This window comes from Coloeus monedula, assembly GCF_965178545.1.
Source record: "Coloeus monedula genome assembly, chromosome: 10".
NCBI classification, from domain to species: domain Eukaryota; kingdom Metazoa; phylum Chordata; class Aves; order Passeriformes; family Corvidae; genus Coloeus; species Coloeus monedula.
Window position 1 is genome coordinate 5,407,345 of NC_138790.1, and position 12,450 is coordinate 5,419,794.

Sequence of the window (12,450 nt, forward strand, 5' to 3'; positions counted from 1 at the left end):
AATTCTGTGTAGGATCCAAGTTAGAAATGTCTGTAGCTCAACAATCATTAAGCTGAGACCATTCATTAGTGCATGGATGATGAATGTCTTGCTTCAGGAATCAGCTGCTCAAAAGAGCAATTAAGAGAAAGACAGTACTCCTGGTGCAAGTATTTCTAATTTTGTCCTGAACTGACACTGGAGGATTCCTAGCAAAGCCATCTCTTCCTGTTCTCTGAAGAGCAGGCCAGAAGCATAGTCAGAAACCAGTGGGAATCTGACTCTTTTTACGGTGAATTTAACTGGCAGCTCAAACTTCTTTCTTCTGCAAACACAGTGATTTAAATATGGCAAAATCCAATCCAAAGAACTAAACTAAAATAAAAAGGTACAAGACTAATCCTGTTTATCAGACCTCAAGTGCCCTGTCTACTAATTGAATGCACTATTCTCATTTCTGAGTATTAGTTTCATATTGTTTCAGGCTGCATTTGTGTGTCAAATTGTTTTTAAAGCTCAAGTTTGTTTTTCCTAAAGAGCCTGCATGCCAATTAACACAGAGCATAAATAATGCTCAGCTTTCCAGCAGCATTATGAAATGCAAGCAGTGTGGAGGAAACAGGACCTGCAGCTGTGCCAGCTCCACAGCCCCAGTAACCTTAAACTCGGGTTCGCCCAGACCCATTGGGGTGATCTATTTGCTGACCCACAGTTAATAAAAAGGCTCTGTTTTGAGTTCAGAGCTGTTTACTACTGCTGCTATTTAATGCCCTGGTGCCCTGGGAAAGGAGAAAGAGCAAAGAGGAATGCATCTTCAGGCATCACCAGGACAGGTTTATGTCTCACGTGGGGAGAGCTGTGACAAGTCCAGCCTATAAAATAGGTGATGAAAGGAGCAGAATGTGCCAGCGAGCAGGAGCCCTGTTTGTGCTGCTGGTGTGGCACTGCTGGCAGCTCAGGCTGCCCAGAAAGTCTCCTCCTCTTAAGGTAATCAATACTGGGAGAGAACATATAAATGTATAACATTTATATATTATTGTATTTTATATTATTTATCTACCTATAGCTGTCTGGTTAAACACATCAATTTAACCTTTTTGTTTTCCATTTTGCCCATTTAATATGTTAACTACAAACATCTGTCTAGGTTTGGTGTTGGGGTTGGGTTTTTTGCTGCTGTCATCTTTGGGGGTAGGTTGTTTAGGTTTCCTTTTTCCTTTATTTTTGCTTTGTTATTCAAAATATGAGGGATCTTGTTAGTCTCTTCCCTGCTACTTTTCCCAGCTTCCTATTCCTTTCAAACTTGAAACTTTTCCATGAGTCTTCAGCTCTGGGAAAGTTACAGACTGACAAAGGAACGTAACAACAGCTTTCCCCTTCATGCCTTTCTAAAACATGTATATCAGCAATTTGAGTGGTTTGAGGTTTTTTTTTAAACAAAAATAAAAATTAAATGTAACTTTTTTTTTCCCAGAAAACGGATACAGAAAATGTTTGTTTTCATTTGTTTGGCTTTTCTTGTTTTTCTTTTGGCCAAAAAGCTGTTTGTTCTAAAGGTTAACTGTGCATCCAGCAACATGTCACAAGCAAAAGAGATTCTGATATGGAAATATTGATTAGAAATATTGACATTCTTCCTGTTTCCTCTCCATTATTTTTACAGTAAAAACTTCAACCAGTATTGCAATCAGTATACATAAATATTTAGAATACTGCTTTGTTGCCAAAATCTTCAAACATATGCTCTACAATTCTTTTGTAATGACAGTATCTATTGAAATATTAAAGTTCGTTGCATGTGTTAGAGATGCATTTATCTCCAAATATCTCGGATGTAATTAAGCTGAAGTTATTTACACATGAGAAAACTAAACAGAGCTATGTGGGAGTCAGAACCCCCATTAATGGGACAAACAGTAAGTGCCATATCTTTGCTCCATGTCGGAAATATTCAGTAAGCTCCTACAAAACAATTTGCAATCATGAAAATTGTTTTAAAGCAAGAAAATGGAACACTAGAAATTTATCTTTTATAACTGCTACAGACCACAAAATCCACTTCAAAAAGAAACATCATGAAAGCCAACACAATCCCGTGGAACTTCTCTGTTTTGACAAAAAAGAAATTTTTGGAGAACATTCACTGGCACACTTCCAACCAGCTCTCCTGCAAAAACTGATGTATACTCTGACAGTGATAGTAAAGATACAGTTGTGTTCTAAACATCTTTCTCCTTAGGGCAATGTTGCCTCATGTTATACACAGTAAAAGAAATGACAGCAACAAGTTTGGCTTCTGGAAATGCAAGTGTATATTCCAGTTTAGAGTCTAAAGGGTGATGGGAAAGACACTGATAAAATACAGAGGGGAAAAAAATTAGCTGAGAAACTAGAAAGGTCTTTTCACCCTACAGAGCTTCCAGGTGCTCTACCAACCTGGAACAATGTAATGTTGTTACTTTCTAAGAATGCCTGCTGAACTTGCTCTGATAAGGATGCTGGGCAATTCTAAGAGCAGCTGTTATTCACAGTGCTATGGCAGAAATTCTGAAAAGGGAAATTCTTTAAAAACACAGTGGTCTGGTCACTGTGTTTTTCTGACACCTCTACAGGAAGAGCTTCATATTATCTAATCAAGGCCCAACATGATGCTCAGCTCTGCACTGCTGAGCCCATCCAGAGCACCCTGTGAGGGGCCTCCAGCCAGTCCCAGAGGTGCTGCTCCCTCACTGAGCCACACACGGCAGGATCCTACAGACAGAGCTGTCTCAGCTGGGAGAGGACAGGACCTGCAATGCAACCTTTCAAGAAAGACATTCACTGTATCTAATACAGATACCTAAAACTCAGGAATTACAAGCTTCTACTTCAACAAAACCCTCTCTCAATTAAACAAGTTCAATTCACTAAGATCACTGCGATGAAAAAACTTACAATGGCAACAGTGTCTTAGAATGCTGCTGAACCATCAGAAGGATGTGAAGACACCTTTTTCACCATTACAGCAAGCTTTTACTTGTAACTTTACCTTTCTACAACATCCTCTCCATTCCAGCAGGTTGAGCTGTCTCTCATCACCAGGTCTCCATCACAAAGCCTTTCTGCTATAGAGGCATAAAAGGTTCGGGACCGCTTCATGTAATTGATGAACTCTCTGTAACGTAGGAAGAACACATTTAACAACACAACAGTAAACTTAGCAGCTAAACCCCCTGCCAGCCTAACCCTCCACCAGAGCAAGACTTTAGAAAATAAGTAATCTGAGTAATTTCTATTTCTAGTGTATTTCTACTCCTTATAAATCATCCAGTTTTAATTAGCCCAGTGTCAATACACGTAATTATACACATAAGGGGTGCTTTTAACACATTGTGTTAACAGGTCTCTCACAAAATTTGAAAAAGGCTACACCTATTCTTTATAAACAGATTAAAAAACATTGAGAAAACATCATCATTAAAGGCATGGCCAGTACAGACAGTGTATTTCTGATGACTGTTTATGGAAAATTGCCTTGAGGGCAAATTGCTGTCTCTCTTATAATCTGATTATACCTCTAATATATACCTGGCTGAGGTAGCCATAAAAACAAACAAAACAAGTGTTAATTCAGCACACAACTGAGAGTATTGCAGAATGAGAAATTACCCTACTCCACTGCTTTAGAAGCTCCATTTTGGTATGTTAAAGATACAGAGAACAAGATGCCGGACACAGATTGAGCTCGAGCTATCACAGCTCTGTGCTTGGCTCAGAACTCCCTCAGCAGCTCCACCAGGGAGGCCAAAGGACTCATTCTAGTTTCCAGTGTTTGAGCCTGGCAGGCTGTGAGGGGACACTGCACTGAAGAGGTGCGTGGGGTTCAGCTGGATGGAGCTCAGCACACCACCAGTCAGGATTTATCACTCCTTAGGAGCAACAAGTGCTTTAAACAACATCAAATCCACTGGTAAATATCTATCCCTACAAGGCTGAGGCAGTGGTCATCTCTCCTCAGAGCTATCTTTATACTTTCTCAAAAGTGCTTAACCATCCCATTTACCTTCTGTGATGAAATCCTGCTCTAGATAAATCAGTCATCACATGGTCCTAAGAAACTAACTTAGCCTAACAGAGCAGGAAAGCTGGTATTTAAAGCAAAGAAAAAAGCAGGAATTTGGGGGCTTACAAGGAGGTAATCAGCATTTCCACCTCTTGAGCACCAACTTACAAACATGAGCTCTGAGTATTTATAGAGTAGAGCCAGGTCCAGCCAGAAGGCTGCCTGACAGAACAGCCTAAGAGGATCAGTTCCAAAAGGAAACACAGATGCCAAAGATTCTACAGGTTCTAAATCAGAATCTTCTTTGAAGGAGGAAACTAGCACCCTTTTAAGAGTCTAAAGCTTGCCTTACTCAGCTCACCCCAGAGGTTTAAACTCGTTTGCATTCTCATCAGAGTGGGGCTCTGACATTTCAAAGTAGTATTTTAGCAAATGCAGAATTCTGTGTCCAACTCTCCATCTTACTGAGTGAAAATATTTACTTTTCATCACTATAAAACTAAACACACTAGGGTAGAAAATGTAGTTTCCCAGTGCCCCACAATGTAAAACCAGCAATCAAAAGTATGCTAGCTCCTAGATTACAGCTGGAGATGAGCTAGGTGTAAAGACAACAAAGCATGTCACCTTGTTTTCATTCTTACCGAGAGATTTTTTTCAAACTTCTTGATTTGTCATTCTTTGAAGCTTTCAGAGGCAGAGAACTGGAATAGCCCGGGGAGAATAAGCATCAATCAGGAGAGGTTGGGGAGTAGGGGAGAAGCAGGAATTCAGGCAAATGAGGAAAAGAAATGAGAAACAAAAGAGAAAAGTAAAAATTATTTGAAAGAAAGGTCATCGAGCACATGCATAGGACAATATAAGAAAATAAATAAGCAGGAAAATTATCATGAGATTTTTGCAAAGTATACATGCAATCAAAAATGTCAATTCAATACTGGAAAGAAGTACAACAGAGATTGTTTGTCCCAATCATTTTCAAATAAGAGCAGAATTACAAATGCAGCGCACACAGCAGAAAGCTGAAAGTAAATTCAGTGGTACTTAAATCAACTGTAACTGATACCAAATGGAAGCACTGGAAATACACAAAGCTGTACAAGAAAACATCAGCAACAGTTGAGAGCCATGGGAAGGGGGATACAATCAAGTAGCATTCATGTTCTGGTACAACGAGCAATTTACAGCCTGTTAATAAATAATATAAATACAGGTATTTTTTGCTGTTCTGGGATTGCACCACTGAAAAAACACCCAACTTTGCAAAACTGGAGATACAGACTTTGAGGCCATATTGGAGGAAGAACTGTGGAAATAACCCTGGTAATTATTTAGTGCTCTTACTGGGGAGAGCAAGCACCACCTTCAGCAGCCTGAGGTGCAGCTTTGCCATCACATGTTCTGGCAGCAGTTCTAGCAGGAGTGGCCACAGGACAGGAGGGACCTTCACTGACCATCAGGTGAGTGGCACCTGCCAGCAGTAATTCCAACACAGCCACTCAAAAAGCCAAATGAAAACTTCTAACAGGGAAAATCTGGATCGGCTGAAACGTCGGCCCTGGCCAGTGGTTAACGTGCATCTGACATTAATAATCTGTTCTTACTAGCTCTTTATTACCCAAATTTTAATAAAATCATGTGATGTCTGACCCAATAGATAGTTTATTTTAAATGAAATAGATATCATTGACCTCAAGCATTCCCAAAGGAATGCCTAAGTTGTTAATTTTAAGATGTATAAAACATCTGTAAACTCACAGCATAATAAAGAAATCCCAACAAAATGTAATTTCAAAACCTTCTTCCTCCAATTAGGGACCTAATATGCTACAGTTCCTTGTGAAACATATTTTATATATAGCTCTGTAACCAGTCTGTGTTTAGTGGTTTGAAATGTTCCATGGAGCAGAGATGCTAAAAGGCAGGTATTCAACTTTGCTAGGAGACCAGACCCTGACCAGAACAGTTCTTTGTGCTGAACTCAGCAATAACATTCCTATTTACTGAGACTCTGTACATGCCATTTACATTCCCTGTACCATCATATGGTTTCAATTTTCTTGTCATCTCTATTACATGTTATAGTAACCTCCACATTAAAAAATGACTACAGCAGCAATGCTGCCAGTTTCAGTTAATCCCCAACTACGATTGTGTAATGGTAAAAAAAATTAATAATCAATTTTATGCTTTCCAGTTTAATCATAGGAAATGGTTTCTTGCAAGATCGTGCAACATTTATTCAAGTTTCAGCTTCTTTCATTATTGTCCCCGACACTTAAGTGATGCACAACAAAAAATATGCAAGAATGGAATGCAGAGAAAAATAGAGAGAGATAGGAAATCTCCCAGGAACCCATGAGAGTAAGAGGAGAAGAAAAAGGTTCAACTACTGCAAAAGAGGATCCAGTTGCTCTGTGCATTTGAGGACCTTGCAGATCTTGCTGTGCAGAAGAGTGAAGGGTGAGAAGGGCTGGCTCCAGTCAGACCCTAAACACCTCCCCTGGAATAACCATGTCAGGCCAAGGGACACCATTTAACAACCCACTGCACCAGCAGCCCTGGCTCTGCACAACAGCTGAAAACAGAGGTTCTCAAACTCCTCAGAAAAGGAACCTGATTTTTTATGTGGCCTAGCAGAGACTCAATACCTCTGGAGCAAATATCCATCTGTAGCTGTCTGGCATTGGGGTTTTAAGGGCATCTCTGAGCAGGTTGTATACAAGAGAGGAGAGCCCACTTGATTGTGGTTTCTCCTACAGATGTGCCAACCACAGAGGTTCTTTTCTTTGAGCTCAGGAATGCTCCAGCACATTAGGGAATGAGCCACAGCTTTTCTGTTCACTTGGAGAGTGCTGGCTCATTCCTTCTCTTTTTCTTTCCTTACTCTAAAAGGCTGGTGTCACACTCCATACTCCCCTTGAATTAAAGGATCACTTGGAACCAGGACCAGACAAGACCAACAGACAGGCTCAGTCTGACCTTGCACCTGAACTGACAGGCAGCTGACATTATTGCTCTTCATTTCTTAAAATCACCAGAAGGAGGGCATCACAAAAGACTGACATAATTGCTCTCATAATCTGGTTCCCCTGTAGCAGTTATCTATCACTCTAAGTGCATTTTACACAACCCACTGCAGAAATTATTTCACCCATGTATTATAGATTTTTATTACCTTAAATTGCTTTTTATTGATATTATATGTGATTAAATGATGGAGAATGAACAATGCAGTGATGCAGCCAATCACTGTGTCTTTTACTCTATGGTTTCACAATTGTTTTCAAGAAGCAGAAGTACAAGCTTCAGGCCATGTGTTTTATAGGAAGTTGTGGAGAATAGCTTCAAATTTTCCACTTCTTACTATTTATGGCATATTTCCATCATTCATTTTTGGTGCACAGGCTCTCCACAATACCTATCAACACCGTAATTCAGTAATTTTTCATGCTAATTATATAAGCAGGGACGTAGTTTAGATTTTTTTGATAAATTAATTTTCAGTCTGCAGACCAATTCAGGCAAACTGTCTAATTTACAGGGCATTAGTTTATTTTCTTTTCCATCTACAAGCCTTACATTTTGAAAAGCCAATACCCAAATAATTCTAGATGGTTAGGAAGGAGAGGAAGCAGATCCTCAGGTGAGAAAGAATGGCTGTCATGCCATGAAAGACACAAATTCGCATCTATTTAAGAGGTCACTTGTTTACAGGTTGGCAACTCTGGCTTTTGGGCTGCCAGTGTTAAGCCCCAGCCAAGCCAGTGAGTTACACAGAAAATGGCCCAGGGCTCTGTTAAAAGCCTATTTCAGTAATTGTACTACAACTGTTCTTTGGACTTTTGCTGCTGAACTTACTAATTTCTTTAAAGCTCTTTTTTTCTGATTTGCATGGTAAAAACTGATTAACTCCAAGCACTAGCACAAGCTGTTATGCTTTGATTTTAAATTACAAAAGGATAAAATTATCACCATCACTCAAAAAACTTCGTTTGCTGTTACTACTTTTATCTTTTAAAGCAGTGTTTGTTCCATTCATGCAAGCTGAGAATTAAATCAGAAATAGATAAAAATCTCATGTTCCCAACTGAAACTCCAGAACCCAGGCTATGGAAATGTTAACATTGCTGTCTGTCATCCACTTGTCCAACAGACAGAGATACACATGGACTGCCTGGGTGGTTTAGATGCTGGTATTGGACAGAGGTGGAAGCCCAGCACGGCCCCACTGACGTGGCTTGTTCCAGATTAATGATGCTGTTACAGAGGGCAATGTGTCAGCCAGAAACAGGCACTGTGACTGTATGGGCAGCTTGCTTTGACATCTACTCGTGTATCATGAGTGGGATTCCAAAAGCATCCTTTCCTCCCCACTTAGAATGTATAGAAAGCCAATTCAGGAACTACACAAGGTAAAGTGACAGAAGAACTCAGGAGATCTGGGAGCAGGGATACTCCTGTCTAGGCCAGTAGCAGTAACTCAGCTGCAGGTGTCTCAGATGAGGCACAGCTGAAGAACAGGAGCCAAGATGGACACAAGCCTAAAAAACTCCATCAGCTCTTTCTCTGTTATGTAACAAATCAAGGAGATTCCAAAGGATCTTATCACTCCTCCCCAGTCCAGTGGAATCGGAGCTGACTTGGTGTCAGGGCAATGAATCCTTCCTTTTCACCCCTTCCTCCTTCCCACTTCTGCCCCTGGATAAGCTCATGTCCTTACAGACCTGGGCAGTTACATTTTAAGTACTTAGACTCAACTGTGGAAATCAGTTTCCTCAGACTTTGTTGAGCAAAAGCTTTCACCATTTTCACGGAAAGATTCTGGAAATAACGAACACCTTGGTGTTAAGCAACGATACCTAGTCCAGCCCTTCTTGGAGAGACCCACAATGTGATGCCACGAAGTCACCTGTGCAACTGCCAGGGACGGCAGTGGCTGGAAAGCACACAGAGAAGGTGGCAGAGCTGTGGCTTTGGCTTAAACACTACAGGGCAAAGAACCAGTAGTGCAGATCATGAGGCAGAGGGTTTGTTTCAAAGCAACTGCAGCCTAGGGTTACCTTCTTTTATTGTTCAGGCTGGTGTGAGCCATCATGAATGTCTGGGTTTCAGTCACTTCCTTCACTGGCACAATATTGGCTGATGACAGGTTCCCTTCTTGCTGTCTGGGCTGTCCACACACTTTATCGACCTGTAAGGATGGGAGGGAAAGGAAAACAGGGTGTGAATGGAGAAATGCATTTACAACCCCAAAAAAGTCTGCCTGTTCCTTGCAGTTGGTGTTCAGTGCATGAGACACTGTCTGGCTGAGAGAAAGATTAGGAAGGATTCTTCCTTCAAGGAGCTGGAAACAAATGCCTTGCAAAAGAAGGACCAAATTACGAGGCAGGGCAAAGAACACCAGAAATGGATGTTCCATCAGTCAAATCCAGCAGTCATGGATTTGTCAGTGGCTACCTGGACTACAGCACACTTGGAAACAGGCTGAAGCAGTGACTGACGAAATATTGGCAAACCAAGCTTTTCTTTAGAAACATAACATAAAGGAGTTTCAAGGTACGTGGATTTTGGTGGAACATCTGCCCCATGTATAAAGAGCAGAGTCTATCTGTAGTTTGAAGGGGCTTGTAATCAGAAGATAACCAATTCTTTCAGCCTTTAACCAGGCCATGTAACATCACTCAGTCCTCACTGCCCTTCCCGAAGCCTCTCATCAGGGATTTAGTATCAGTCCAGGAGAAAGCAAGCTTGTGTTTATCCTTTATGCACTGTGAATCTGACACTGCTCGTGTATCCTGACATGTTTATTTGCTGTAACAGCTGTAAGTGACAATAGTAAGACAAGTCTCTTCCCTTTCTAATCCACAAATGAGTAACCAGTAATGTTTAACCTACACTTAAATCCCCAAGCAAACACGAAGAGACCACAAAGGAAATCCTACTGTGGGCATGGTGCTACCAGTGACCTGAATCACACAGAATCCATCATCCCACACTGCACTGGATTTGGTATCCCTTCTTCAATCGTCCACAGTAACCAGGGTGAGATGGAATCTTACTGCTCTGTGCACTTTCCTGCATCTTTAGAACCCTTACGAGTCTGCTGAAGACTCTGCCCACAGATGACTTCAGATAACTTTCTCTGTCCCTTTGCACCACTATGATGCAGGTGTCAGCACAAGCACAGGACAATTTTCTCTGCCTTAGCCATTTCCTCCAGGAAAACCACTACTATGTGAAGCTAAGACATTCTATGTGAAGCTGAAAAAAACAGCAAACTGAATATGGAAAATTGGAAGCTCTATAAGCATGACAGTTACTGTCAGCTTTAGTTATATGAGTTACAGCCCAATGCAGTATAATATGCCGTGAAGAACCTAAAACTGAAGCAATTGAATGGGAACATACTGGATTAATCCTGACACATCTCCAGCAGCCAGGGTGGGAGCCAGCTGCCTCACTCAACACCATGCACTGTGTATATTGTTCTGGTCTCACCAGGGACTAGCACAGCACTGTTCTAAAACACAACTTTGTGAAATAAAATAGTCTATTTCAGTCCCTTCTAAACTTCTGAAAAGAAAAAAACCCCACTCTATGCAAATGAAAATATCAAACAAAAAAGCCTTTTGAACCCTCTAGAGCTGGACAGAGGGTATAACACAGCTGGACCACATTCCTGGACAGGATGCTTTCTCCCCTCCACCCCAGGCTTCCCAGGTCTCCTACAGTACACAGACCCAAATTTCCAGCACAGGTCTCTGCAAAATCCATCTTAGATTACATCATGCCACTAAAGTTCATGTTTTCAAATTACATACACCTCAAATCATGTCACTATGCATTTGAGACAGTTTTTACCAACTAAAATCAGAGTGGTTCACAAAAGCAATGATGTTCTCATACACATAAGCAATGAAGAACACCCAAGAATTTTGTTTTTCCTGAAAGAAGATTCAAAGATATTTAAGTCATCATTTTTGTTGTGAATCAACAGTTTAAGCATCCAACTGAAAAAAAAAATTCTTTGTTTTGATTAGAATCTTTGATACTATAGAAATGACTCTTTAGATTGCCCAGGTTTCAGTATTTTCTATGCCAAACTTATGCTTCAGGGCTCTCTTTTTAAGCAGTAATAACAGTTTCCTGCATATCAAACAAAACCACATTATTTGAAGGAAAAATTTTTCTCAGTGGAAAATTTTAACCAGTTCTAGTCCATTAAGAATAAAGTAATTTGTTACATAAAAGGGCAAATCACATCTTTTTTGTCACACAAGCTTTCAGTGCCTTTCTTCTCAGTCCAGCTCCCCCACCTGGTCCCAGGCCAGGCAGTCCCAGTAGCCCCAGGCTGGCCACTCATCACCTCTTCTACTCAAACCCCTTCCTACAGGACATGCCCTGAAAGTTAGCATGGATCACCAGCTTCTCTTCATTCCCAACCTCTTTGGGGCATGCAAGGATGGAGGATTTCAGCCCACCACTGCTCCTGCAGCACATGCAGGTGGTTTGAAAACTTAATTCCATGAATGTGGGTGTACCCTACACCTTTGGATGCAGAGACTAAATAAACTCCCTCCCAGGAGACTCCCATGACTCTTGAGTTATCCCTGTTTGGCATATTCATTTCAGATTTTGAATAAGTAAAACAGAAACCTGACTTTCAAATTTTCTTTTTCATGTGGACTCATTTTCACACCTCTCCGACATGTGTATTTTTCTGCAAAATAAAACACCAGAAAAGCCTGAATTTTGCTAGCTAATTTGAGCAGTCACAAAGCTGATGGCACAAATGAGAACAACTCATGTATTAAAAACCACCTAAATTTCCAGATGGGACATTTATGAAAAATAAGATAATGTTGTGTGAACTGAAAAACATGAGACATGCCATAAAAAAGCCAAAAAGGTGTTTTCTGGAACTGCAACACCTGGAATCTACAAGTTCCCTGGGTGTTAACAACAGGGAGAGACACAGAGTTTCCCTCTCATCCTAAGGGCACCGGACAACTTCACTGTCAGTTTAACCCAGAGATGGTGAATCAATCCTCACCACCCACAGGAGAAACAGTGCACCTGGAAATGGTGACTAGAATCTTAAAGCTCTTACCCAAATTTCAAGGTCTAGAACTCTGAATAATCAGGAATCAACATAAAGAATGACTGAGCCCAGTTCTTTGATTTTTAAACCCAAAATAAGTCTGCCACTCTTAAATTACAAACTGACAGAAAATCATCCCTCGTTGATGGTGAGACCCTAAGCCTAAGGCCTTTCTGCTCGTCTCTGCCATGATATTGAAGAAAGTCTGTCTTCCACCAGCGAACATCTACAGCTGAAAACTGGTATTCCCCATACCTCATTATCTTCTGAATAATCAATCATGTTTCATAATTCTGACATTTTTATTCATATTAAAGCTTTTTTT

General features: G+C 40.7%; 1 protein-coding gene across 1 annotated transcript in view; it reads right to left on the reverse strand.

The window, feature by feature from the left end:
- The window catches only part of LOC309576577 (glypican-5-like), a gene marked incomplete at its 5' end in the record, with an annotated part of 330,180 nt that overhangs the window by 211,082 nt on the left and 106,648 nt on the right, over positions 1–12,450 (reverse strand). The window contains 3 exons of the mRNA XM_082287977.1: positions 3,008–3,133; positions 4,666–4,725; positions 9,085–9,215. Coding sequence (XP_082144103.1) covers positions 3,008–3,133; positions 4,666–4,725; positions 9,085–9,215 — 317 coding nt within the window. The remainder of the gene's footprint in view (positions 1–3,007; positions 3,134–4,665; positions 4,726–9,084; positions 9,216–12,450) is intronic.